The 27972-nt window shown below is 40.3% G+C and overlaps 1 protein-coding gene across 2 annotated transcripts in view; it reads left to right on the plus strand.

The window, feature by feature from the left end:
- The window catches only part of TBX15 (T-box transcription factor 15), a 109696-nt gene extending 82471 nt beyond the window's left edge, over window positions 1-27225 (plus strand). The window contains exon 8 of one of the 2 annotated variants that reach the window (XM_067464339.1): window positions 26900-27225. In XM_067464339.1, coding sequence (XP_067320440.1) covers window positions 26900-26994 — 95 coding nt within the window. In that variant the 3' untranslated portion in view covers window positions 26995-27225. Of the gene's footprint in view, window positions 1-1241; window positions 2709-26899 lie in introns of those variants that run through there. The other variant, XM_067464340.1, reaches the window with a different exon arrangement.
- Window positions 27226-27972: the final 747 nt, after the last annotated feature.

Below are 27972 nucleotides of genomic sequence, written 5' to 3' on the forward strand. Positions count from 1 at the left end.
GCTTCTCCCAGGCTAGGAAAGGCAAAGGAGCCATGAAGATTTCAGTGAACCAGCGCTCTATTTAATGTTCCCATCATGCTCATCTATCCAATCCGTCTTCAGTTGTGAATTCCTTGGCTTCATCACCTCTCCTCTCTCTGCGGACTTCTTTTCATATATTTTATTTATTTATCATGTCAGGAGCGAACCAAACAGTTGTATTGCATTAAAAGCAAACAGACAAACAAACAAAACACAAAGTTTGCAAAATTGGTAGTTGATTAAATGTCCTTTGATCAGTAGCTGGCCACTTGGAGTGCCTCTGGTGTTGCTATAAAAGGTCCTCCATTGTGCATGTAGCACGGCTTAGACTGCATTGTAGAGGTGGTCTGTGGTTTGCTCTTCTCCACACTTGCATGTTGTGGATTCCACTTCGTAGCCACATTTCTTAAGGCTGGCTCTGCATCTTGTGGTGCCAGAGTGCAGTCTGTTCAGCGCCTTCCAAGTCGACCAGTTTTCTGTGTGCCCAGCAGGGAGTCTCTCATTTGGTATCAGCCATTGACTGAAGTTCTGGGTTTTCTTTTCATATAGCAAGAAAAGGACAGCATTTGGTCCTTTATAGAATCATAGAATCATAAAGTTGGAAAAGACCTCATGGGCCATCCAGTCCAACCCCCTGCCAAGAAGCAGGACTATTGCATTCAAAGCACCCCTGACAGATGGCCATCCAGCCTCTGCTTATACACTACAATATTTTAATGGTTTTAATAGCATCATTTAATATATTTATGTTTTAATGTATTCACTTGGATTATAAATAGCATCTCTTAATATTTTTTGTTAGTCATTTTGCATTCCTATAACAGTAGATAGGTAGGCTAAAAATAAAGTCATAAACAAACAAATAAATAAATAAGAATATAAATAAATAAATAAATAAATAAATAAATTGTATACCTGGACAGGAAAACGGTGGCTAAGATGGCTGGCCCCCTCAGGCAACAATAACATTTTCCCTTCTTTGTGGTTTACTCTGTACTTATTTACGTGTCCTACCAAAATCCATAAGTCTAGCCCCAAAGCCTCCCCTCAATTTATTCATGAACTTGACTTATACATGAATATGAGGGTTGAATGAAAAGTAATGCCTCCACCTGCATTACTTGGGTTTGGATGAGAATATTTTAATAAATCAAACGTAGAAATAATCCTTAGAATGTGCTCTTTAACTACCACTATTCTCTTTTCCACATAATCACCAGGCAATTGGATACATTTCTACCAACTATGAACAAGTTTTCTGAAGCCATCACGGAAGAAGTCGACGCTCTGTTTCCGCAACCAGCATCTCACAGTTCTCTCAGCATCTTCATCAGAAGCATAATGATGTCCCTGCAGATCTTATTTCATTATTGGGAACAGATGGAAGTCAGACGGTGCTAAATCTGGACTGTATGGAGGATGTCGCATGGTGGTGAGATCCAGTCTCTGAAGTTTCAAGTCTGTGCACTTTCATTTCAGGTGTCAGCATCCTGGGTACCCATTGTGCACAGATCTTCCAATAGCCAAACAAAGCAATAATGTGACCCACATGTCCTTGTGAAATGCTGATTAGGCTTGAAATCTCTTTCTGAGTGATACGACAATCATCCTGAATCAATCTGTCAACCTTTTGCTTGTGAAACTTGGTGTTGCTGTCACAAGATGTCTAACTCTTTGTTTGTCATGCAAGTCAGATATTCCCACCTCAACATCTTTAAACTTACTTGCCCAATGATGCACAGTACTCACATCAAGAAGTCAACACTCTGTTTCCGCAACCCATCATGCACAGATCTTCCAATAGTCAAGTAGAGCAATAATGTGACCCACACGTTCTTGTGAAATGCCGATTATGCTTGAAATTTCTCTCTGAGTGATAGGACAAATCAATTCTGAATCAATGTCAACCTTTTGCTTGCTGTCACAGGACGTCCAACTTCTTTGTTTGTCAAGCAAGTCAGATGTTCCCACCTCAACATCTTCAAACTTACTCGCCCAACAACACATAGTGCTCACATCAACACAATCAACATAAACAGCTTGCATTCTCTGATGAATCTCCTTTGGGGTGACACCTTCTGCTGTCAAGAATTCAATGACTGCACGTTGCTTAAGTCCATATTTTGCACATTAACAACACAACTGTTCAGTGCTAAGGCTTCCCGCCAAAATGGAACTGTAGAGGAGAGTCTACTGAACAAGCCAGTACCTGCCACATACCAGTACCGCCATCTGTTGAGGAGTTGCGAAGGTAGAGGCATTACTTTTCATTCAACCCTCATGTGTGTGTGTGTATATATATATAGCATGTTCCCTTCAGTTTAAGTAACTTCAATCCAATGAGCATTACTGTCAGAGAAGTACACACTATATAAATGCACTATTTCCAGTCTTTCTGTGTCCATCAAGAGGCCTAGAATATCAGAATAGCATCACATTGATAAGAACAGTGGGCCTAGGGTATCTGGAAGGATTCGGTTCTGAGACCCCCTGTAGCCATGTAGATGATAATGTTAAATGGCAACACTACACTTCAACATATTCATACTCACTTCACTGCAGTCTAATAAATATGGGATGTGACAATCCACGGTTGATGGTAATTATGGATCCGGAACTCACGGATCTGGAGAGCACATTGTAATGTATCTATGAACATGAGAGAAATAAACACAGTTGATCAGTTATTTTTCATACAGCTGTTGCTTTCTAGTTTGCAATGCAGTGTTGATGCCACATTAGAACTCATCCCATTATTGGCCTCAAAGCAACATTTCTGAGCCACCTGCTGCCCATGTGTTTCCCATTCTGGCTGCCAACTGAGAGTAGGAAATAATCCCCTGATTTGTACTGCTCTGGAAATGAAGTGGCTATGAAATGGCCACCTAAGGGGATGGCTAGAAACAAGGGCCAGTTTCTGCCATCGTATCTCACAAGTCTGTTTTTAAATCTCATAAACATCCTAGTTTATTATTAAATTCTTTTGACTACAATTATGTCAACATCTGAGATGAGATTCCACTGATCTCATTGGCACTTAGGTGTAGATGTGTCTACTATTATGCTGTTAAATGACTGATATACATCTATGTATAAGCCAACAGAACTGGACATGGATATGCACTTATACATTAGACAATTGGCAGCATAAATAGTTCAAGCAAAATGGAAAACATTTTAAACAAAAAGTCACTTGTTTGTAGCTGTGAGGACTTCAGGAAGAGCCAAATCATAAAATACTCTCTTGAGAACTGTGAAGTGCTGTTTGGGACATGCTGTGTAATCTAGGCTGGCCCCGTTGTAGGTTTTAGACACATATGTTTCCCTGTAATACCATGTTTTACTTGGCTCTCAACATTTTTATAACATAGCATTCTTTCTGTGTTAAAAACGCATTCCTCATCTCATTGAATGTTTGGTATATCATATGTTGGTGATTTCAAAAATAATCAGACTAGTTAGTAGCCAGCTGCATCAAATCACTACTGACTGAGAGGCCATGAGTTCAAAGCCAGTCCGGGTCGTAGTAAGTTCCCGACCATTAATAGTCTAGCTTGCTGTTGACCTATGCAGCCCAAAAGACAGTTGCATCTGTTAAGTAGGAAATTTAGATAACGCTTTATGCAGGGAGGCTAATTTAACTAATTTATGATGCAATAAAACCTTCTAGCAGTGTGCAGAAGAATGAGGAAGTACTCCAACAAAGGACCCAGTGTCACAAGTGGATGGTGAAGCAGCAGTTCCCCCTGTGGCCGGAACCGAGCATACCCTCATGAAACCAGAAAAAGCTGGAATGTTAAATTGCTTCTGTGTCTCTCTGTATATGCTGTATGTCTGAAAGGCATTAAATGTTTGCCAGTATATGTGCATTGTAATCCACCCTGAGTCCCTGTGGGGTGAGAAGGGCGGAATATAAATATTGTAAATTAATTAATTAATTAAATACCTTATTTGGGCTATTATGAAAAGACCTGGGGTTTAGACCAACTCTGCAATATATTAGGGAGGAAGACATTGCTTTGGATCCAGCAGAACAGATTGCCTTGCAGGAGAATCACACAGGGATCTCTCTGAGAAGGAGGTCATGCCCCAAATACTGGAGATTGACACTTGGAAATATGTTACTCATAGAAGCAGAAGAATTAGAAATCATTCCGTATGTTTGGAGCTACAGAATAAATTCGAAGTTCTTTCTAGCATCAGTTATGATGTAGAACAAGAACAAGTGCAACAAAGCTAATCCTCAGGGAATCTGCAGGCAAAACATCAGGAGAGAATGCTTCTAGAACATGGCCATATAGCCCGAAAAACCAGCAACAACCCAGTGATTCCAGCCATGAAAGCCTTCAACAGCCATGAAAGCCTTTCAACGGCTCCCATATTTCTGGACCAATGAATGCACTGTAGATTGTTATCTCAACTTTAAAAGAGACTAAAAGTTCCCATCCTCAAAACAGAGTGAGAACCTTGGAAAGTGGGAAGGTCACACCAAATGATGACATGGATTGAGCCTGGAGCTTCCATATGGCCTGAGTGGAAATGGCACTATGACTCACTCATCATTTTCAGTTGTTTTTTCCTTTTGAGGTTGCCAGCCTGGCTTCATTTATGAACTATGTGATGAGATGTTTGTAAGAGTAGGGTTTTTAAAAACCCCTTGGAACTCTGTAAAAAAGTATGGTTGGATCACACATTGGAGATGACTCTTTCAGAAAAAGCTCACCTGTAGTTTCATTTATTTATTTGGAGTATTTCTACCCCACCCTTTAAGCACAAAGCTTGCTAGAACAGTTTGCTGTCAGTTAGCTTGACAGATCCCTGCCACCAGGCTTACACTTGGACTTCATCACATGGAAGATTCCCTCTCCCCCACCCAATGCCATTTCGCCAGACTCTAAGGTGAAACGGCATAGATGAGGGGCAACTCTGTCATGGCACATGCTGCTTCATCATGGTAACACTTCCCCGTCACAGGAGAAAACATCTCTGGAGCGATGCAGAACCATGCTGGCTCCATTGGAGCCAGCATAACATGGGCAGGCTACTGTATTTGGATGGAGGCTTCCTTAGACGTTTCCACTCCAGTTGTGGGCAGGGCCTCTGCCAGAAGTCCAGTGATGCTGTGTGATAGACAGCATGCCCATCATTCACTGGACTGGTGGGGGAGTGTTCTGGGATGCTTTAAAAAAGCCCCATGTGATGAAGTGGTTTATAAGAAATGACATACAAGGAAAAGATTGTGGTGAGATGGGAATTCAGACCAGAAGTCTCTGGATCTTCTTCTGCCACCCTGAGACCACAGCAACAGCAGATGGAACATATAAGGAGCCAGCTGTTGAGGAGCTGCTCTTCTTCCCCTCAAATGCCACAGCTGTGAAAATGGGAATTGAGACAGGGCTCTCACCAGCCAGTGGGCCAAGAATCCACTGCTAGTTGTCCACCTTCTACCTCAAAGGTCACAGTAAAGCTGACTGGAATTAGCCAGAGAAGCTCTTGCCAGCCACTAGGGCCCAGACATATTTGTTATAAGACTATAGAAACAGTATATTTGTAGAAGTGTAGTCTCCCTTTAGTTGGTTTACAGATAAGAATTGGTTCTACATGGCTCTCCTGTAGATTAACTGACATAGTCCTGAAGATGCCTTATGTTGATAGGAACTGATGCCCTAGTTATATGAGTTTTGTTTCTGTTATGTTGCACCAGGGCCCTGAAACCTCTTTTCACCACAAAGCCCACTCTGTCCAGGTACTCCAATAAGTAAAAGCTTATTAAAGGAAGAGCATATAAAAATAAGCAAATTCAAAAGAGACAATCAGTGTTCAAAAGGTTATTTCTATGAAAGCTGAGAGTACAAAAAATCATTCATATAAAATCTCCACAATCAATCCACAGGACAAAATAGCATAGATCCAAGGCAGGCAAACTATGCCCCACATGAACTAGAGCCAAGAGCAGCTTAGGATCTTGAACACATGAATTCCAAGAACATAGGCCCCAAAAACCAAGAGCCCTTCACATGAATGCACCATTGTTCTCACAAAGATTGTACCAGCAGAACCCACTGTAAAAAAGCCTGAATCTCTCCCATAACATCATTTCTCACTCACTTGCTTTTCTGCTCCTTATTTCTAATTCTCTGGGGAAAGCGAGTCTGTCTTTGTTGCAAGCCCTGTCTCTGCAACTCCAATTGCCTTGACAAACATTTGTCTCCCACATTTCTCTCAGCCTGCCCTTCTGGCAAATTCCCATGGGAACAGTTATCACTTTCTTCAGTCTCTTGGGAACTGAGAGGAGATTCCAAAACAACTCTCCCTGGGCCGCTTCCATTCTACCCTGGGTCTTCTGAATCTCTCTGAGCATCCCCTTCCTCCTCATCTGAACATTCAGAATCTGACCAGGCTACAACACGTTATATAATTTCTCCATAAAGAAAAAATATATGTAGCTATCATGAAACTGCAAATATTTCATTATTCAAAATGTTCCATATATTTTCATGGCACAATTTAAAATTCAAACTTAGAAATCAAATTTTGACTTGAAAATATTTTTGCCTTGTAAAATTACCAAGATATGCTGTGGCACAGCTATGTGAAATACTGATTGTTACAACATGTCACTTGCCAAATATGATGAAATACTGGCTGCTTCATGCCTTATATGATCAAATTTTGACTCTAATTGCAACATTTTTGGATGCCAAATGCTGATTCTGCTGACCAAATCATAAACAGATGTTCCTTGTGTCTTCACATACCCAGTGCATATTTAGCATCAAAATGTGAACATAAAACTTTGGTGGGAACAAATCAGAGGAGGATAAATGAGTTTGATAGTTATATGAAGGCCAGTTAAAAATAATGTTTGGCAACACATAGTATTTTTAAGTCTCCAAAGCACTTCACATATTTTATGAAATGCATTAACAGAGTTGTTGTATGGCTTCTAATATGATTAACTACATATTGCAAAAAGAAGGGGCTGAAACTGAGCAGTTCAGACCATCTGACTAACGACCACTGATGACTTTCAGTTTGCATATATATTAGTAACTCTAAGAAAGCTTAGGATGATTTTCTGAATTTAAAAATATCTCTGTAACCAGTGGTTGAATGTCTACCAGCTTTTTGCCATAGGGTTATCTGTAGTCATGACTGGGTAAATACGAAGGGTAGCTGAAGCCTAGCATCTGGTTCTGACACTGACAGATTCACATGCTGCTTCAAGTGAAAATGCCCAAATGTTATAAAGATAAACCATATGGAAATCTCCAACATTTGGGACCATTAATGGGGTTTTTTAGGCAACTGTGATTGATGTTGTAGCTCTTACAAGTCGAACATCAATGAAGATGGAACTTGATCTTTTGAACTTAGAGGTTTTCCTTGTTTTTTTCGTTTTCCTTACTTCTTTTTAAAAGTCCCATAAAAACCATTTTTGTTCAGACAAAAGCTGTCTGGAATGCTTGGACTTGTCATACATATTTTAGTCAGCCTTTTATTCCCTTCCTCCTTCGAAAGCAGGCCAATGTGCAGTTTTGAAAGTTTCTCTGCCCATAATAATCAGTAGAGCAATAGCACCTGTAGATTCTTACATACAGAAATGGCCTACATCCTGAGGATTGAAAACATTTAACCCCTCTGAGAGTCAGTTCATACAGGCTACCATTTCAGTTTGGCACATATGAACAGTGGAGTGTGCCTCTGTTGCATCTCAGCAAAGGAACCCTTGCTGGGAGAATTCCAGGTAAGAAGCAGTTACAGCTGTTACCTGAGGTGATAGCAGTACTAAACCGCACTATTAAAAAGTTGGGAAAGCATTTTAAAATGTCAGGGGTCACATAGACTGACATAAAGGCTGGGTCTCCCTGGACTGAATAAAAAAGAAATTACTACTGTTACAAATACTACTTGGTAAAAACTGGGAATCACTGTGAAATATGAGCCATGGTGGGAAAAAAAAGATCTCAAATGCATGTCAGTTAAGTCCAAGAAAAGTGAACCATGAAGTTGCGAGGGAACACATGATGATTCTGTCCCCTACCATGCATTGCTGTGGCCCAGTTGCTATGGCCCAGTCTGTGTATATGTGTTTTGTGTGTATAAATATTTGTGTGTTTTTATGAATGGCAGTCACTCGTTGGCCTGATAGGTGTATTGTGTCCAAATTTGATGTCAATTCGTCCAGTGGTTTTTGAGTTATGTTAAATCCACAAACAAACATTACATTTTTATTTATATAGATATAAATATAGCGTCCCTACTTTACGGATTTTCACTATTTGTGGGTGGTCCTGGAACGTAACACCCGCAATAAGTGAGGAAAAACTGTAATCAATGAAACTAGCTAGGGCAATGATGATCACTAAAAGCAGTATCTAGAGCTGAGAATATGATGACAATAATTGGGTGGCTGGGGTGGGATACCAGTGTAGAAATAGGCAAAAGTTAGAGCAGCTCTGGGAAAGCCTCCTTTCCCAGATCTTAGAAGGCCATTACCTTTGAAAGAATACATTATAGTAGTCTCTCTTCCACACAGCCATATTACCCAGAACATCAAGGGAGCATGGCCCACAATATCTGCTTTGAATTGGGTTATCTTAATCCACCCTACCACATATCCCAGTTCAAAGCAGATAATGTGGGGTTTTATTCAGCTGTGTGGAAGGGGCCTCAGGCCCCTTTCTACACTGCCATATAATCCAGATTATCAAAGCAGATAATCTACATTATCTGCTTTGAACTGGATTATGTGAGTCCAAAAAATATCCTTTAGGGAAAAAAAATTAAAACATGGTTGTGGAACAGCAATCAAGAATGAGACTGACTCTTATGTGGCTGACAATGGTTTGACCTGGACTATAATTTTGAGCTTGTGTAATTTTAAACGAATGTCTTAATAACTGATGTTTTAATCAACGGTTTATCAGAGTCAGACACAACTGGACTTAATGTCAGGGGAAAACCTTTACCTGCAATTGTTATTCATAAATTTGTTAGATGGCATTGAATGATTGCCTGTTGTGAAGCTGCCTTGAGTCCCTCACGGCTAAGAAGGACGGGATACAAATATGCGAAATAAATAAATAAGCACACTGCCATATAATCCAGTTCAAAGCAGATGATCTGAATTTTGTACAGCTGCGTGGAAGGGTCCCGTGTGACCCAGAGCAAACCACACACACTCTAAGAAGGTGGCAGTTGCAAAGCACCCTGAAATCTCATGAACTGTAAATTTAACAACTCTAAAACCTCCAATATATACTTTTAATGGAATGCTGAATGTCATTGTGCTTTGGTACAAAATATTGTTGAAATCGAAATTATTTGAATGTAAACGTAACAAGATTAATGGATTGAATAATATTTTTAATTTTACAACTTGTTTGAAATCAGTTGATAATCCTGACTCTTTTCTTGCTGGAATAGATTCTAGAACTTCCGTGAATTTCAAAATTGTATAATCTGAGGAAAATTTAATAATCTCACAACCCCTGAAGATGCCTGCCATAGATGTGGGTAAAATGTCAGGAGAGAATGCTTCTGGAACATGGCCATACATCCCTGAAAACTCACAACAACCCAATCTGAGGTATGCTTCAGAGTGCCCGGTCCACCTGGCTGAATGTACAAGTGCCTTCATTCTACTGGATATACATTGTTACATATTTCCCAGGGTAATACAGAGGTTTATTCTTCCTCTCTCAAACCTTGTTAAAGTACATATGGGAAATATTTGGGGAATGGAGTATGAAATTGTTAAAAGCTATTTGAAAGACCTTGAGCTAGATGCAGCTCTCTGTTGTCCATTCCCAAAAGCACGCCGAATGAGAGCTAGTGACACCACCAGCCCTCTCTCACCAGCTGCCCTTCCCAGCTGAGAAGTATGTATTCAATTAGAGGACTTTAATTAAAATACTTTTTCTGGAGCATCCTGTTTCCAGTCCCTGCTGTAAATTCAAGATGACATTCTCAGGTTCAACAGGTGGATGAGATTATTCTGAAAACCACCAGATGAGAGGAAACAGAAGCAGAGCTGGAGGTTCAGCAACAGGAAAGTGGATACCGGATGACAGGCAACAGGGTGGCTTCGTGCCTTTAGGAAAGCCATTACAGTGATGCATTTTTACCAGTTCTCCTTTCAGAACAGATAAAACTCAGAATCCCGAGAAATGCTTGTTTTGTTGCTCGTGATATTCTGAAAATAGATTGCTAAACTGAACAAAAGATCTATCTTCTGTTGCAACCCATACTGAAAGCCAATGTAATGGTTCTCTCCACTATCGCCCCAGAAAGTGACATTCAATGTGTATTCCCATATCTATCTATCTATCTATCTATCTATCTTGCAGATGGCATTAAAATGGGGATAGAAATCATACAGGCCTCCAGAGGTTGTTAAACTGCAACTTCAAACACCTTTAGTAATCCTGGCCACATTATCACATACTACACAAAAACTAAATACCTTGAAACCTCTAATGCTAACAATGAAGGGTTGGAATCTGTTGGTGACACACATTTGCATAAGACAGAATAATGTGTTTTAACTTTATGCTGATAATTTTTAATGTACTAGGTATTGACCTGTTGTGCAAACAGCATTTAAACACTATATATGGCAGGGTTCCCAAACCTTATTGTTGACGGTGGATCCAGAGTTCCTCCAAGAGGATCCCTCTGCTTCTAGCTAATATAATTTCAGAGAGAAGGTAATTTGTAATTTAGCAGTTGTAGGTTGTAATGTAGTAGTGACATTGTTATTTTTCTTCAGTTGTAAGACACCATCAATTATAAGGCACATCCTAATTTCAGTACCATCACCATCAATAAAAATATGTAAGATTTTGAGACACATCCCATTTTTAGATATGTTTATATAGGGAAAAAGTGTGTCATAGCATTCAAGAAATACAGTATACTCAGTTCTTGTGGGTTTTTTCGGGCTATATGGCCATGTTCTAGAGGCATTTCTCCTGACGTTTCGCCTGCATCTATGGCAAGCATCCTCAGAGGTCCTCTGAGGATGCTTGCCATAGATGCAGGCGAAACGTCAGGAGAAATGCCTCTAGAACATGGCCATATAGCCCGAAAAAACCCACAAGAACTGAGTGATTCCGGCCATGAAAGCCTTCGAAAATACAGTATACGTTTACAATTTTTTCCTGGGCTAAATAGGCTTTGATACTGAAAGCAAATTTTAGGACTCTGTTGATCTAGAAATAAAATAATGACCTTAGTTGCTTAGTTCTCAATCTGGGTGAAATCTTTTTAGTTTAAATGAAATATTCTACATCTCTTTTTAAAAAATTATAAAAGTATTGTTGAGTTTGGCCATGATATTCCTTCTCAGCCAGAAATGTTACAGGGGAAATCTGTGTGACTTACGGCCCTTCCAGACAGGCCTTAAAAGCAAGACTTGTCTTGCCTTTACCAGTAAGTTTGGGTACCTAAATGGGGGGCTTTGGGTGGCTTCATGCTTTATTTATTTATCGTGTCAGGAGCAAGCCAAACAGTTGTATTGCATTTTTAACAAACAAACAAACAAAACACGAAGTTTGCAAGTTTGGTAGTTGATTAAATGTCCTTTGACTAGTATCTGGCCACTTGGAGTGCCACTGATGTTGCTGCAAGAAGGTCCTCCATTGTGCATGTGGCAGGACTCAGGGTGCATTGCAGCAGGGGGTCAGTGGTTTGCTCTTCTCCACACTTGCATGTTGTGGATTCTACTCTGTAGCCCCATTTCTTAAGGTTGGCTCTGCATCTCGTGGTGCCAGAGCACAGTCTGTTCAGCGCCTTCCAAGTCGCCCAGTTTTCTGTGTGCCTGGGGGGAGTCTCTCATTTCGTATCAGCCATTGATTGAGATTCTGGGTTTGAGCCTGCCACTTTTGGACTCTCGCGTGTTGGCTGATACCCAAACAGGGAATGAGCTGGAGGTGTCACTGCCTTGGTCCTTTCACTATTGGCTGCTACTTCCCGGCGGATGTCAGGTAGTGCAATACCGGCTAAACAGTGTAATTTCTCCAGTGGTGTAGGGCGCAGAACCTCATGATAATGCGGCATATCTCATTAAGAGTCACATCTACTATTTTAGTGTGGCGAGATGTGTTCCACACTGAGCATGCTTACTTAGCAGCATAGTAGCAAAGCACAAGGGCAGATGTCTTCACTGTGTCTGGTTGTGATCCCCAGGTTGTGCCAGTTAGCTTTCATATGATATTGTTTCTAGTGCGCAGGCTTCATGCTATCCTGATTTGACTCAGAATGTCATGTAGCCCCTCCCTCCGGAAAGCGCATGGTTTGGTTGGGGGTGGGTACAGAGGCGGTCCTAGGTAATTTTCAAGTGTAAGCAAACAGTATTTTGGCGCCCCACCCCACCAATCACTGATATATATATTCTGTTTGTCGTGGGAGTTCTGTGTGCCATATTTGGTTCAATTCCATCATTGGTGGTGTTCAGAATGCTCTTTGATTGGAGGTGGCTACATGTCAACATCTATTTTGTTAACATCTATTTTCCCCCAAGAGTGCCTCAAGAGCGCCCCTGGGCAAAATCAACTATACTGCGAATGCTTACTTTGCATAATGGTTGAGCCGCCCCTGGGTGGGTACTAGAACCTGTGCCAAAGTGGGTTACTTTACCCCTCTTTGATGTGGGTTTACTGACCTCATCACAAAGGGCTAAATTCAGAAGTACGTGGCAGTTTAGCCCAGGTCACCCTCAGATGCCGGCATGACTCCATAGGTGAAGGAGGGTAGAGCCAGTGAATGTGTTGCCATTGGGATCCATGAAGCTGTGCACTTCACGCAGTCCACACTTTCCCCCATGGTATTAGCTGGAAGAGGAGCCAAGCAATGTGGAGTGTGGGGTGCTAGGTTCCCCATATCCACTAACAAAGTGGAGCAACACCAGCAGCCATGTGACAAGGTTGTTAGTCATGTCTGGAAGTGCCCTGCCTCTCGTCACCTGGAGTGATGTTGCTGGGATGCAAGGGAGATCGAAGATGACATCATGCCTTTCCAGAATGTACTCACAGAAGGAAAAACTATATTTAACAATGTGTACAACAAAGTCCTAAAATCAGAACAGGCATCTTTCTCCTAGGTGGGAATAGGATTTCTCATAGGCAGGTAAGGTGTGAGGGTATGTCAGAAAATTGCTTATTAAAGGTAAATGTGAATGAAATTGTAAGTGTAATACTTTGCCTAATCAGGTGGTACAAGGAATCAACTGGACTTTAAGCTTCTTTAATTCTAAAGCATCTGTTCTCTCAAGCTTGCCGGCCAGTATCTATGTCGTGCATCCTCTTTTTTTCAGAGCAAAAGGGGGTGGGTGGGTGGGTAGGATAAAGAGATTTAGGATGAGTAAAGGCCCTGGAACAGATGCACCAACAAGGGATGTGACAAAATGTCAGCTGGAATGTGCCTGTGGGTTAGGAATTTGGCTATGAACATAGCAGATGAGTCCCCAGGATGGCATGTTCCTCAGAAGGCCAGGCATGCTTTGGTGACAGCTGTGATTTTTATGGCCCTCTTTCGATGACAGTTTGGGAAGGGTCAGTTCAGCTCCTTTCTGACAGGACTTAGGTTTGTCATCAGATGCTAAAATCCTGCTGATTTATGGCAACAATCACTTACTCCGAGGTATTCCTGTCATGTTTTTCCTTACAGAAGATAATATACTGATGCAACAGACCACAAGGGAAAGGAAAAACTCAGAAAAATTATGAACACCAAGGCAATTTAGCTCATTCTAGGAGCCCTGCTTCGGCATGTTCAAAAGCTTTATCATTGCTCACTATACTTCCAGTCTTTTATTACCGAGAATGGAAAATGTGGTGTAGACAATTCAACATCAAAAACCAACCTTAAAGCTTATTCACAGATATATAGTACACGGATAAAAAATTGACCTTAAGGGTAGGTTTCTCTTCCTCCAAGCAAAGTATGATCTGAACCTTCTTAGACGGACTGAAAGATTGTAGGGGAAAGAAGATGCCGTTCTTTTTGTTAATGGCTTCTTAAGTATACTAAAGCACAAGACATCATATTTTTTTTCAGTTTGGTTTTGCACACCCGTCACCATATGACAAATGTTTCCTTGTTTAGCCTGAACAAAGGGTGGTCATTTGCCAGAAGTGCTTTTTGTGTGTTCCTACACGGTGAGGTTAGAATCGATGGCCCTGGAAGTAGCTTCCAGTTGTATCAGTCTATAATATTGACTATCCCCTCATCTTTAATCCAACGTCTAGGGACCTTGTTCTAATTTCAGAACGGGACTTCACAAGTGAGACTATGCCAAGGGATTTGCTTAGCAGGGAAGGCAGTAGAGGTGCTTCAGTGGTCCAACGGAGAAAGATACAGTTAATATTGTGGTGCTGCGGTGGTGCAACAGGTTAAACTGCTGAGCTGCTGACTTTGCTGACCGGCAAGTTGGCAGTTTGAATCTGTGAGACAGGGTGAGCTTCCACTGTTAGGCCCAGCTCCTGCCAACCTAGCAGTTCAAAAACATGCAAATGTGAGTAGATCAATAGGTACTACCTCGGCAGGAAGGAAAATGGCGCTCCATGCAGTCATGCTGGCCACATGACCTAGAAGGTGTCTACGGTCAATGCAGGCTCTTTGGTTTAGAAATGGAAGTGAGCACCACCTCCAGAGCCGGAAGTGGAAACCTTTACCTTTATCTTTATGTCTGTATTTCATTGTTTCTAGGCATTAAATATTTGCCTTTGTGTCTGTATAAATTATTATTATTATTATTATTATTATTATTATTATTATATTGCCTTTTCAATGTTGAAGGAGCCAAACTTTTCTAATGACTGATTTTATTCACAACTAGCCTGGTGAGTGGTTAGTGGCCCCCAGGAGACGGAGTGGGGAAAAACTTTACTGATTTGATATGATAGGGAAAATGTTTAGCCATCATTACAATGATAAGTAGGTGTCAAACTATGCTAAGGAGAGGTATCCAGGACAATTCAGGGTAGAATACTTTGAATTACAGCTAGATTATTCTGCTGGTGAAATGACTACATAGATGTTTGGGAAGATCTAAGCATCCTCCCATTGGCCCTCTCCAAGGACTGTATATACTAGGAGTCCTCAAATTTTTAAAGCAAAGGGCTGGTTTGTGCTCCCCCAGATTGTTGGTGGGCAGATCTATAGTTTAAAGAAAAAAACAAATAAATGTCTATGCACACTGCACATATCTTATTTATAGTGCAAAAAATACGAAAGAACAATACAATATTTAAAAAGAGGAACGATTTTAACCAATGTAAACTTAACTGCATTTCAGTGGTTTTGGCTGATGGGCTAGCCATGTTAATTAGGATTGTTGTTGTTGTCTGCCTTCAAGTCGTTTCAGACTTAGGGCGACCCTAAGTCTAAAGTTTAGGTAGGGGCTGGGTGAATGACCTTGGAGGACTGTCTCCAACCTGTATCCAGTCTTGATATAAGCCATGCTTCCCCTCCAACCTCCCCATGTTTAGTGTTAGCGAAAAGGGATGATATGAGTGAGGGAGACTTTATATGAGTGAGGGAGACTTTATTGTGAGCAACTGGCCACTTCATACTGAGCACACTTCTGGAAGGCCCTTCTCTTGAAGGCCCAGTTGGTATCAAGCTGTTCTGCCCCCACGCTATCTTAACTACTTAGAATGTGAATTGGCTGTGCAGGGAACAGATCAGAGAATATATAGAGTAGTTGAATCAAACAATAATTTATTAACTGACAATAATTTTATACTTTCTCTCCTCCTGAGTCTCACTACAAAGTCTTTATGAGGAGTGGTAAGTCTTTGAGAGATAGACACAGTTCTGGTCGAATTAGGCTCTTGAATTTTTATTCTTATTGTCTCTTTCTTGTATGGTGTTCAACTGTCTCTAAAATGATCTCAAAATTTAACTCTGACTGGACCTAGATACAGCTCCAACTGAACGTGATATTTTGTAAACTTTCCAACCTTCCTCTCTCTTCATCTTCCAGTCCACTCTTCCAAGAACCAGAAATACCTTGCCTGAGGCTCTGCTCCTGAGGGGATTCTTAAAGGGGCAGGGCAACAGAGGTTTCAAATGCAAAGAGGCTTTCTAGATTGACCCCCCCCCCCCGAAACTGTATATAAAACATTAATCCCTCTAACTAAAAAGGGCTTAATTAGGAGTAAACACTGAAGATGGGGCACAACACTAGCACAGAGTAAAATGTGGCTTTTTATGATAAGCGTTTTGGGGGCCTAATGATTTTATCTTTGTAATTAACACAGGTGATTTTGTTAAAATCATTCCATTCTTTAATATGATTTAGACCAATTTAATTAGCTTAAAAACTAAATGAATAAAAGTATACACCCCTGAGATCTTTAAATATGGAGCAGGATATAATATTTTTGAGTCATCATGTTGCTGTGGTTTGACCATTGGACTGTGACTCTGGAGACCAGGGTTTGAATCCTACTGAGGTATGAAAACCCACAGGGTGATCTTGAGCATGTCACACTTCCTCAGACCTAGAGGAAGCCAAACCCCACCCGAACAAATCTTGCTAAGAAAACTCCATGATAGGATCATCATAAATTGATTGGGAGACGCACAACAGCAATATTAAAAAAATACATAAAACATGCCAGCTTTTGGGGTGTATGTCTAGTATAGAAGACAGCAGGTTCACAACATTGGGAGTAGTTGAGCAGTGTGATAGCTCTAATCAGTGCTTGAATGAGAATCTAATGCTGTACAACAAGAGGGTTTAAACTGGCTTGGTTCAAATAAATATGTCCTTTTCAATACAAATATGTACTGCCATTTTTCAGGTATTAAAGCCAGCACAACTCCCTTTTCTCCCACATATGATATAACTTAACGACTAAACAAAGAAAAGTTATTGCTCACTAGAGGAAAGTCAGCTTTCATCTTGTATTTTTCATCAGTTCAGGAATCTGAAGCATATCATACTAAAGCCAGATATACTTCTTTTGCTTTTGGCAGGAAATCCAGATCTAGAAGATTTATTAACACTTTTTTCATCTTAGCACTACTAACACTAATTGGTTTACTCTTTTTTTTGTTAGAACAAATTTGCACAAAACCTGACACGTAGAAGAAATGCCTCATTGCCTTGTAAGAGAAGCCCCTTCAGTCTTCTCTCATTTCAAAACCATCGTTATCCTGAAATATTAGTGATTACTTTTTCATGACGACTATGTGTCTTGAACTCTTAGAATTGTTGCAAGACACTGTCACTGCGTCAAGTGTGTTGAATAAGTACCATTACAAACACAAAACTCAACGACAAAGGTGGCAGTTTGAGAGTTTTGTAAGACACACATAGCACTCAAAGCAGCTTAACAGAAAAGCATAACCACACAATTTAAAATATACAAATATGTAAACATTAAAATAGAATTAAATATAAACAGTATTTAAAAATTCAGTTAAAAACCATAAAAACAAATTCAAAGTTAAAGTTACAAGTTTGGTAGATGAAGGGAATGCTGTGAATGTAGCATATCTTGATTTCAGTAAGGCCTTTGACAAAATCCCCCTTGGCATTCTTCCAAAAAGGTAGTAAAGGGTGGGCTACACAATGCAATTGGGTAATTGCTTAACTGGCCAAACCCAAAGGTGCTTACCAATCATCCCTCTTCATCTTGGGGCCCTTCCACACAGCCATATAACCCAGAATATCAAGGCAGACCATGCACAATATATGCTTTGAATTGGATTATCTGAGTCCACACTGCCGAATAGTCCAGTTCAATTTGGATTTTATACAGCTGTGTGGAAGGGAACCTGGAAAGAGCGAACTAGTAAGGTCCCACAGAGTATTGTCCTGGATCCAGTGCAATTCAACATATTTATCAATAATTTCGACAATGGAATAGAAGGCATACTTATCAACTTTGCAGATGACACCAAATTGGGAAGGAAAGCTGAGGTCCCTGGGGCAAGGATCAGAATCCAAGCTGGTCCAAAACTAACAAAGTGAACTTCAACCAGAAGAAATGTACAGTGCTACACTTTGGCAATAAAAAATGAAATACATAGATATAGGATGGGTGACACCTGGCTTGAAAACGGCACATGTGAAAGAGCCCTAGGTGTCTTGGTAGATGATAATCTGAACATGTGTCAACAGTGTGGCGGACCACCTGGAAAAAATCCAATTTGATTCTAGGCTGCATTAATAGGGGTATGATGTCAAGATGAAGGGACATCATAGTTCAACTCTACTTAGTCAGACCTCACATACAATAATGTGTCCAGCTCTCTGTGCCACAATTCAAGAAGGATATTGACAAGCTAGAATGTGTTCAGAGAAGGGCAATTAAAATGATCAAAAGTTTGGAAGCCAAGCTCTACGATGAATTACTGAGGTCCTTCTACATAGGCCCCAAACCCATGATAGGTAACAGGTTTACCTGAGGTGTCCAAACAAAGCCTCAGGTAAACCCAGATTAATCCAAAGTAAACTGGGTTTTCCCAGTTAACTTTGGATTAATAAAACATCTCAATAGATCTGGACCTTACTATGGGTATTGACTTCCAAGGCCTTCACAACAACACTCTATGGAAAGTTTGGCTTGTTTAACTTTTCTTCAAACTAGTTTACCTGCCAATAAATTCATTTTATTTTTTAGCCAGCTGTATCAAGTGCCAAAAGTTTTGAAAGTTTTGTAAGACACACATAGCATTCTAAAGATGAAAATAATGATCACACAATCCAGCAGAAAAAATGATTGGTCTAAAGGGAATAAATGGCTGTTTGACAGATCAAGCTTGCTGAAGTCGGGTTTTATACCCTCATGGCTTAATGCTCAATCCAAATGTTAGGCATAATTTAGTACTGGGAGCCTGGTGAGTTCAGAGGGAACCTAATGATTCTGTTGTGTACTTCAAGCCACCCAACAGGGAGCACTCCCTGCTAAATGTTCACTGTTTGGCAAGCTGCCACACCACAAAGCTCCCTGCACAACCTTCTCCAGAATGAAAACTTGTTATTCTAGGGCAACCCTGTGAATACAGATTCTGTCAGATCTGGGGAAAAATTTGGGGGTTGGCAGGCTGAGAAAACAGTAAGGTATGGGGCGTCAGATGTGATTTAAATTGGCTGTAACATTGCACACTGGCACTGGAACACAACTGTAATTGGCAGTACACTTCAAATATAAAGGAGCATAAGATGGATTTTTAGGTTGCAGAATAAATGTGCAGGAGATTGCTCTGGTAATATCTTTCAGAAAGATAATGTCACAGAGACGAATCAAGACCAAATTTGGTTTTCCTCAGGGATACTAGCAGCATGTAACAGAGCTCAGAATGCAGTAGGAAAAAAAATCCAACTGGGAAGCATTACCATTTTGCATAGTGTTGTCTGAAATCTTGGGTCCCCCTGGCGTGCTATAGCTCCCAATTCATCCAGTGAAACACACAGGAGCAGAAGGCAAAAACAGGAATCCTTCACCTAACCACAGCTAATCCATTTCATTTATTTCCCAGAGCAAATCCCTCAATTATTTTAAATTGGATTGTGAAGGGTTTGTGTTCCACGTTTGGCCCAGATCCATCAAACCATATGGAATCCTTTGTGATAACAACATGCATACAAACTTTTACTTCTATATAGAGATGAAATCAATGCATCTTACATTTTTCCCATGAATTCATGACTTTCCTCTGGGTGAGCTTAGGAGGTGCTTGTCATTTATTTATAGTATGTAAAGTTGGGATCAGGGTTGGTGCCTGTCTGACACCTACCCTGCCTCTACCTCAATTCTATTTTCTTGAGTCCCAGAGGTATCAGTGTTGTTTGTATTATTTCATAATTGAAAGATTCTCTCCTCATGGTCCGAGTGCATTACTTGATATTTCTAGGACAGAGCCATTGGACTGAAAATAGGTTTTGATGGTGAGTGATCATGAGTCAGATCAAAGCCTATTTGTTTGTTTGCTAAAGTAATTAGATTTCTCAGTATTAGAGAAACCTTTCAACTGTGTTCATTGTAGATGTTTCTTGATGTCTGCAATTGCCTCCTGGACTGAAGAGATTTACCTTCAATGCCCTCCCCAAGGAGATAAGGCTGGCCCCATCCCTCACCTCCTTCCTAAGAATTTGAAGACTTGGTGGTTTCATCAGGCCTTCGATAATGACTAGTCTCAAATCTCAAGCCCTTGGTCCAACAGTTAGGACTTGGCCTTGTACCCCATCCATTCCCCAGTTCCCTGTTTTCTGAGGGAACCTTTTCTTCCGGCACAGACCTTTTTTATAGTCCTTTAATTGGTCCTGGAATTCAGTGGCCCTGGTTCCCTAGTAGGGCCGTTGCGGAGATTGATCCTTGCACTGTAGCATTCAGCCAGCCTCATTTTCCCCTTCTCATTGCACCAGCCTTGGCCCAGCCCGTTCCAAATAGTCCAGGCCCCTTATTGAAATCTTCGCCCTAGCAGCTTACCTTGCATGATGAAGAGAGCGGAACTGGTTTTAAATTGATTTTAATGTATATTTTGTGCTAACAGTTTATGTCTATGCTTTTGTTTTATATTGTACGTTTTTGTATTATTTTGCATACGTGGAAACCGCTCTGAGTCCCCTAGGGGTGATAGGGCGGTATATAAATAAAGATCATTATTCATTCATTCATTCATTCATTCATTCTCACTTAGAGTGCCGGGCATGGTACTACTAATGTTCAGTTCCCTGATGTATGCCTGGAACAGAACAGCAGAGGTATATTCCTTTTAGTTCTGCTGAACTGATCAGCAGCTTTCAGTGCCATCAACTATGTTATCATTTTGAGGTGTCTTTTTGAGATGGGACTTGCGAGTATTGTTTAACAGGGAGCCAGATAACAGGGTAGCACAGTCTGACTCGTGTTGACCCTGTAGTCATTGTTTTATGTTGTTCAGTATTTTCATCCTTAGTAGCTAAGGATATTATCACACAAGGCTCTAAAAATAGGTCTTGGCGTTGCAAACACATCTTGTTTTGAGATGGAGCATGCTAGTGTTGAGTGATTTCAGCTCCACAAGAACCAGGGGTTTGGGGGCCAGGTGTATCAAGCTCCCAAAGGACCGAATAAGACACAAACAGGATGAAGGCAAAGAACAGAGGCTTTTATTCACCTTGGCCAAAAATGGATAGCTGCAGAATCTGAGGTCCAAAAAATGACATAAGCGTAATTGCGAACATACAGATTTATTTATAAAATGTTGACAGCTATTCAAGCCAAATTTGGTTTTCCTCAGGCTTTGACATCCGTTGACTGGTCCAGGTTGGTGTTGGCTAGGATCAGTTGAGTCAATCTAAACCAGTCAGGAGTCAGCACAGTAGACTTGAATAGCTATCACAATAAATATACTCTGTATTCACAATTGCAGTATGTTAGGGATTTTATGGGTGTTTTCTCTGCTGACATCCTCCCTGGTCATTGAGAATAAACCTCCGATTTTACCTTCAACCCATCTGTGGCAAGCTTGACACTCCAGGCTATGAATCCGTAGTCAAGTCTCTATATGTAAGACATTTCTCTTTTTTCTTTGTTTCCAACTTGTAAGACATTTCTCTTGCTTCTTGTATGGATATTGAAAGTGGAGTTTTGGGGCATAGTTTGGCTTTGTGTCTATTCCATATCCTCAAAACCAAATGATTATTGAAGCTAACATGTAGTTTGGTTTTCTCATGCCTGAAACCCATGCTATAAGCCTCATTTGATAATGTTCTAAAACATAAAAAAACATATATGAAATATCATCAAGAATTCACTGAGGGTTCAGTGACAGCAGTTTGCTTATAACACCCAGTCTGCATGCTATTTAAAATACCATAAACAGGCATGCCAACTAAAATGCAGATTGTGTCCCTCTCCTCTTAATAACCTTTAGTTCTCAAGATCATCCAGTCTTTGAACCAGACTAGTATGCATGCCGCAAAGTATATTTTTAAGTCAGCTAGTGTTAAATCATCTGGAGGAGCTTAAACCTTATTTTAGGCCATGTCAGATACATTTTGATAAATCTTTGGTCCATTGTTTGAATGGGGCATCATTAGTTAAGATCGGAGTGGTTTGGAAAAAAGTGTCGCATTTCGGGGTGGGGGATTGAAAAAAGAACCAAATGGGGTGAAAGAAGGAAGTTATGACTTTGCAGCCACAGATTCTCTGAGTCTTCTCAGATTAGCACTTTGGCCACAGGAAGTGAAGCAATTAAATCACACACCAATGTTCCCAAACTTACTGCAGAAGAGCTTTTGGATTATCACACCACTTGAAAATACTTTGAATACAAATTCAGAGTGCTTTCAGCTGCTTAAAAGCAGGAGGTCCACATTTTTTGAAAAGTACTCCTTCGACGTGAGTTGCACACAGGTTTGGAGAAACTGTATAATGACATCATTCTATGCTGTGTGTTTCAATCATGGCTAGGGAGTCTCAAACCCATGCTATAAGTCTCATTTGATAATGATTCTAAGATATAAATCAAACATATATGAAATATCATCAAGAATGTGGGGGTTCAGTGCCATCGGTTTGCTGATAACTCCCAGTCTGCCTGCTATTTAAAATCAATTTTAGTGTCAGGATCTGTGTAGTTTTAACCATTTTGTTCCAATAGTACTATATTGGTTAACAAACAGCAAAAGCAAACTTCACACGTCATTCAGTATCAGGACTGAGTTATTGACTACAGTTACAAGATTTATAAAAGGTCTTGCGTACAAGCTGCCACCTCCACTCAAAATCCATCCTAAATACCTTGTAAAACTACAACTCTCATGATTCCATAGCACTGAACCATGGTAATTAAAATGATTTCAAAGTTCGTTATTTCTTCCAGTGCAGAGGCAACTCAGGTTGAATTATCTTACAAGCTAAAGTTCAAAAACATATTGAAATGACTCTTATTGGATGCTGTTTATATTAATCAGATGCCGTAGTTTTCTGACTAAATCACAGTCATTCAATTTTGTATCTTATTTGTTTTTAAAAGGCAATACTAATGATGTTAGCAGATGGATCTGTGTTATGGCAGAAGAGGGAACTGGGAACTCAGCTATAAATATTTCTTTGACATTTATTATCCTCACTTGTGTTCAGGTGCTAAAGTAATTGAACTGAAAAAGTGGTTGAGGTAGGAAAAAAAAGCAGATATTGTTCCTAATAATTTGTCAGGAAATTCTGGAGATCAAACACAGCAGGGAAGTGGAGCGCTTTCATTTACGCAAGTATTGGAAATCTTGTATCAAATGAATCTAAATTAAGGCCCACTTCCTGGGTCCAGCGTGCAGAGATATTTAGACCTGTTTAGGCAATGTGGCAAACCACATCCCAGGAACTGCAAGAGCATTTACTTTTCAAAGCTTTCAGAATAAACTTGCATTTGTCATCATGTAACCCACAGCTACCGGTGGCACGGGGACTTAGGGTGTCAACACATACATCTCCTAAAATGAGTTCTCCCATCTTAGTTGAGATGGGAGCATGCCTGCTTAGTCCCTCTTCTTACTACATAAATTTGTTTTAACAATGTTTTGAGCACATGGGCTTCACTGCACTTGACTTTACCCTACATGCAGGGACATGACTCCTTTTAATCCATGCTGTCCCCATTTTCATACATGACACCCCTTCTAAGAACTGTGCAACATTGATAGTTCACAAGTTCAAAACCATGTATGCTCTGAAATACCACATTTTCAGTTTTGAAGGTCTGAAAATATTTTGTTTAAAAAGCAGCTTGCAATGTAAATATTTTTGGTATTGTGTTTATTCAGCCATTAGGGGGTATTCTTTGTAATTTAACAAAAACAAACACAAGTGGGAAATTCTGCAAAATGTTCTTATTTTGAAAGGAAAGGAAACAGCCAACTAAGAGGGGAAATGGTTTGTTGCAGGCAAATACCATTGCAGTTCTTTTATTTAAATTTTAAAAAGAAAAAGAAAAAAAGGAAGGAGGATGAAAGAGAACAATTTTTCCTTTGCAGCCGAGAAGGAGAGCTATCAGATGATTATTTTCCTATGCAACCAGAAAAGACAGCCCAAAATGGACATCACTCCCCCCAAAATAAACGGTTAAGACAGATTTCCTTTATCACATTGTAAAATGTGCTTTCCAAAGCTGATTGAAAACGTTTTCAAAAGCCAAAAAACATTTTCAGAAACCATTAAGTATAATAGCTCTCAATATTTACAACAATTATTGGTCACGATAACCAACTGGGACCTGTCGAACTGTCTTATTTTCTTTCTGGGGAGAATCTACACTTTTGAGTTCATCACATGCAATAAAATCAGCATTTTTACACACTTAAGAAACTGCAACTGACTGTGCCCTTCACACGACGCAAGCTTCAAATGTGGGGTAGAGGTATCTTGCCTTTTCTAAAGTGTGGGTTGTCCTGACGATTCCTAAGCTGGTGGGCAAAGACTTATCCTTCAATTCCCCATGTAGAGATGTGTAAAAATGCCCAATTTAACATGTGATGGGAATTCCCTCTCACTTGTTTGTAAACATAACAATGATGTCATTATAGAGGGAGGAGCAAAGATAGGCAATATTGATTCCTTTCTTCCGTCATTACTAGTTTGGGACTGAAGAGGTATAGCAAACATTCAGAAATATTCAAAACTTTCAGGAGAAAAATGCAAATCCTGTGCTTGTCTCTGAGCTCCCCCTTTAATATATTCCCCCTTTTCGTGTATGATCTCCTCGTAAAAATCCCTTTGAAATTTACCTACTATTTTCTCAGTTGCCGCTCTGAAACTCCTGCTGTTCTGTCAGGCTTTTGTTTTGCTTATCAAAAGGCTAGCAGAGATATATATATAAGAGACCTAAAGTTTCATTTTCCTTCTCCCTCCTGTTTTCAATTCTGCAACATAAGAATAATGCTTCTATATATATATGTTGTTGTGAGTTTTTTGGCAATAAGTCGAACTCCCAAGATTACAAAGAGAGAAGTTTTTAAAAAGAAAAAGGGGGAGGGACAATGGGGGAAACAAGTTTTTACCATGTGATGCAAAATCAAATGGATAAATCTTGAAGAAAGAGGAGATAAGGATTGAGAGTGATGAGAGTAGGAAAATCTTAAATTTAATTTCAAAATGGGGTGTTGTGAAATTTACGGGAAAACCTACGATCCCAATAATTTTAATTATCACATGGAATGAAGTCCTTAGTCTGCTGCATAGCCAAATTCATCAGAAAAGCCACCCACATGAGATATCCCTTGTCATGATGATGAATTTATCTAAATTCTCTGATTGACTCTTTTACACTCGTCACGCTACTCCCCCTACTTTCATCTTGTAATTGAATCCCATTTTACAAAATTTATTATATAATCAAGTTGTATTGTTTTTAATTTATTTTAGTTACCTATTGCAGGAGTTTTTTAGGATTTTTAAAGGTAAAGTTAAAGGTTTTCTCCTGACATTAAGTCCAGTTGTGTCCGACTCTGGGGGTGTGCTCATTTTCATTTCTAAGCCGAACAGCCAGCTTATCCGTAGACACCTCCAATGTCATGTGGCTGGCATGACTGCATGGAGCGCCATTACCTTCCCGCCGGAGTGGTACCTATTGATCTATTCACATTTGCATGTTTTCGAACTGCTAGGTTGGCAAAACTGGGGCTAACAGCGGGAGCTCACCCCATTGCCCCGGATTGGAACCTGCAATCTTTCGATCATAAATACAGCTGCAAGATGACTTGAAGTTTGCTTTAAGATGAGATTAGAATGTTGTTGTGTGGTAAAATGGATTCCTGTGCAAATGGGTCCTTGGTAAGAGGGCTGCCAGGTTTATCCGTAGGTAATAGGAAAATAGTGAGAAACATCAAGAGCTCACCTTGAAATGAAATACTTGTAGCACAAAAAATCACAGAATCATAAAGGTGGAAGGACCATCCAGTCCAACCCCCTGCCATGCAGGAACACACAATCAACGTCTTTCTGACAGATGACAGTCCAGCCACTGTTTAAAAGCCTTCAAAGAATGCGACTCCACCACATCCAATTGTCAAACATCTCTAATCACGTGGAAGTTCTTTGTAAAAATTAGGTGGAATCTCTTTTCCTGCAGCTTGAATCCATTCCTCTCAAGCTTGTCCTGTCCTCAATACAAAATTCTTTCAAAAACTCATTTGGAGGCTTTTAAGCAGAGGCTGGATAGTCATCTGTTGAGGGTGCTTTGATTGCACTTTTCCTGCATGGCAGGGGGTTAGACTGGATGGCCCATGTGGTCTCCTCCAACTCTATGATTCAATGGTTTAAAGATGGCTGTCATGTTCCTTCTCAACTTTCTCTCCTCCAAGTTAAATACACCTAGCTCCTTAAACCACTTCTCACAGAGCTTGGCTTGAGTTTGGTTACACTGGGCATGCTGCAGCTTGTCAATGTCCCTTTTCAATTATGGTGGTCAGAATTGTAAACAGTATTCCAGGTGAGGTCTGATCAAAGCAGAATGGAGTGGGACTTCAAGTTCTGTGCTATAGATGCAGCCTAGAATTGCATCGGCTTTTTCAGCTGCTGCATTGCACTGCTGACACATGTTGAATGTGTGATCTGTAAAGATTTTGAAATCTCTTCCATTTTATTACACATTTTATTAAACTACATTCCAATGTTTCTCTGCTTGGCAGCAATGCTCGATTTATTTTCAAACTGAAAGGTGCTTAAAGAAAGCATTTTAGATTATTTTAGCAGCATTAGAAAACTTTCATATCTCTAATGGAGTTCCTGTAATAAAATTTAATTTATTTTCTATAGCCATCTGTGCTGATGTTCTTTCATTGTAATAGGTAGCCAGCCACTGCACATATGCACTCTCGATCAAAATAATGGCTTTCCATTTTCTTCCACATTAATAACATTTGTCTTCTTATTTCCAGACCACACCTGTTTGACCACACCGATGTTGCTCCGCCACCTGTGTACTGGTTTTCATCCCCTGGATAGAGAGTATGGACACATTACTTTCTGCTAGAAGCATGAATGTAAAAAAAATATTTATGTATTTATTTAAAACTTTTGTATCTCGATCTTCTCTTCCTCCCATAGAGGGACTCAGTATTTTCCTCCCCCAAGATATGGTCAGGTCAGAGCATTTTGAAACAAAGTATACATTTTCAAAACAATCTTGACATTTGGACTGTAATTTTTAAAAGGTAAAAAGGAAATTAATGAAGAGTTGTAAATATATTTACTTACATCAGTACCCTAGTGATTTTTATTATCCAGCAGAAATCTCCAAGACTTTTATGAAAGCTTGCAAACATTGTTTAAAAACACAACTGATCTGAGATTATGATTCCAAATATCCATAGTAAATAGCGTCACCTTCCTGTCCTCAAACCGATTCCAAACCTGTCAATCTACTGACTTACTTAGGTGATCCCTCATTGTCCGAGTAAGATTGTCCTCCAAGTGCGGTGTCCTGGCGCTGGGTCCGTAGGTGACCGTGGAGCCCTATTTTTGACCTGCATGTTCTCCCGCAGCTAGGGTATCGGTTTTCAGACAGAAGGCAGTCCCGGTCGGGATTGCCTTGATGCACTTTCCTCTTGGCACATTTCTCTCTTTTGCCCTCCATTTGTGCCTATTCAAATTGTACAGCACTGCTGGTCACAGCTGACCTCCAGCTAGAGCACTCAAGAGGCTTCCCAGTTCTCTGTGTCTATGCCAGAGTTTTTAAGGTTGGCTTTGAGCCCATCTTAAAATCTCCATTCCTGCCCACCAACATTCTGCTTTCTGTTCTTGAGTTCGGAGTAGAGCAACTGCTTTGGGAGATGGTGGTTGGGCATCCGGACAACGTGGCCGGTCCAGCGGAGTTGATGGTGGAGGATCATCGCTTCGGTGCTGATGGTCTTTGCTTCTTCAAGCACACTGAAATTTGTCCGCCTGTCTTCCCAAGCGATTTGCAGGATTTTTCAGAGGCAATGCTGATGGAATTGTTCTAGGAGTTGCA

This window comes from Anolis sagrei, chromosome 2, assembly GCF_037176765.1.
Source record: "Anolis sagrei isolate rAnoSag1 chromosome 2, rAnoSag1.mat, whole genome shotgun sequence".
Classification (NCBI taxonomy): Eukaryota; Metazoa; Chordata; class Lepidosauria; order Squamata; family Dactyloidae; genus Anolis; species Anolis sagrei.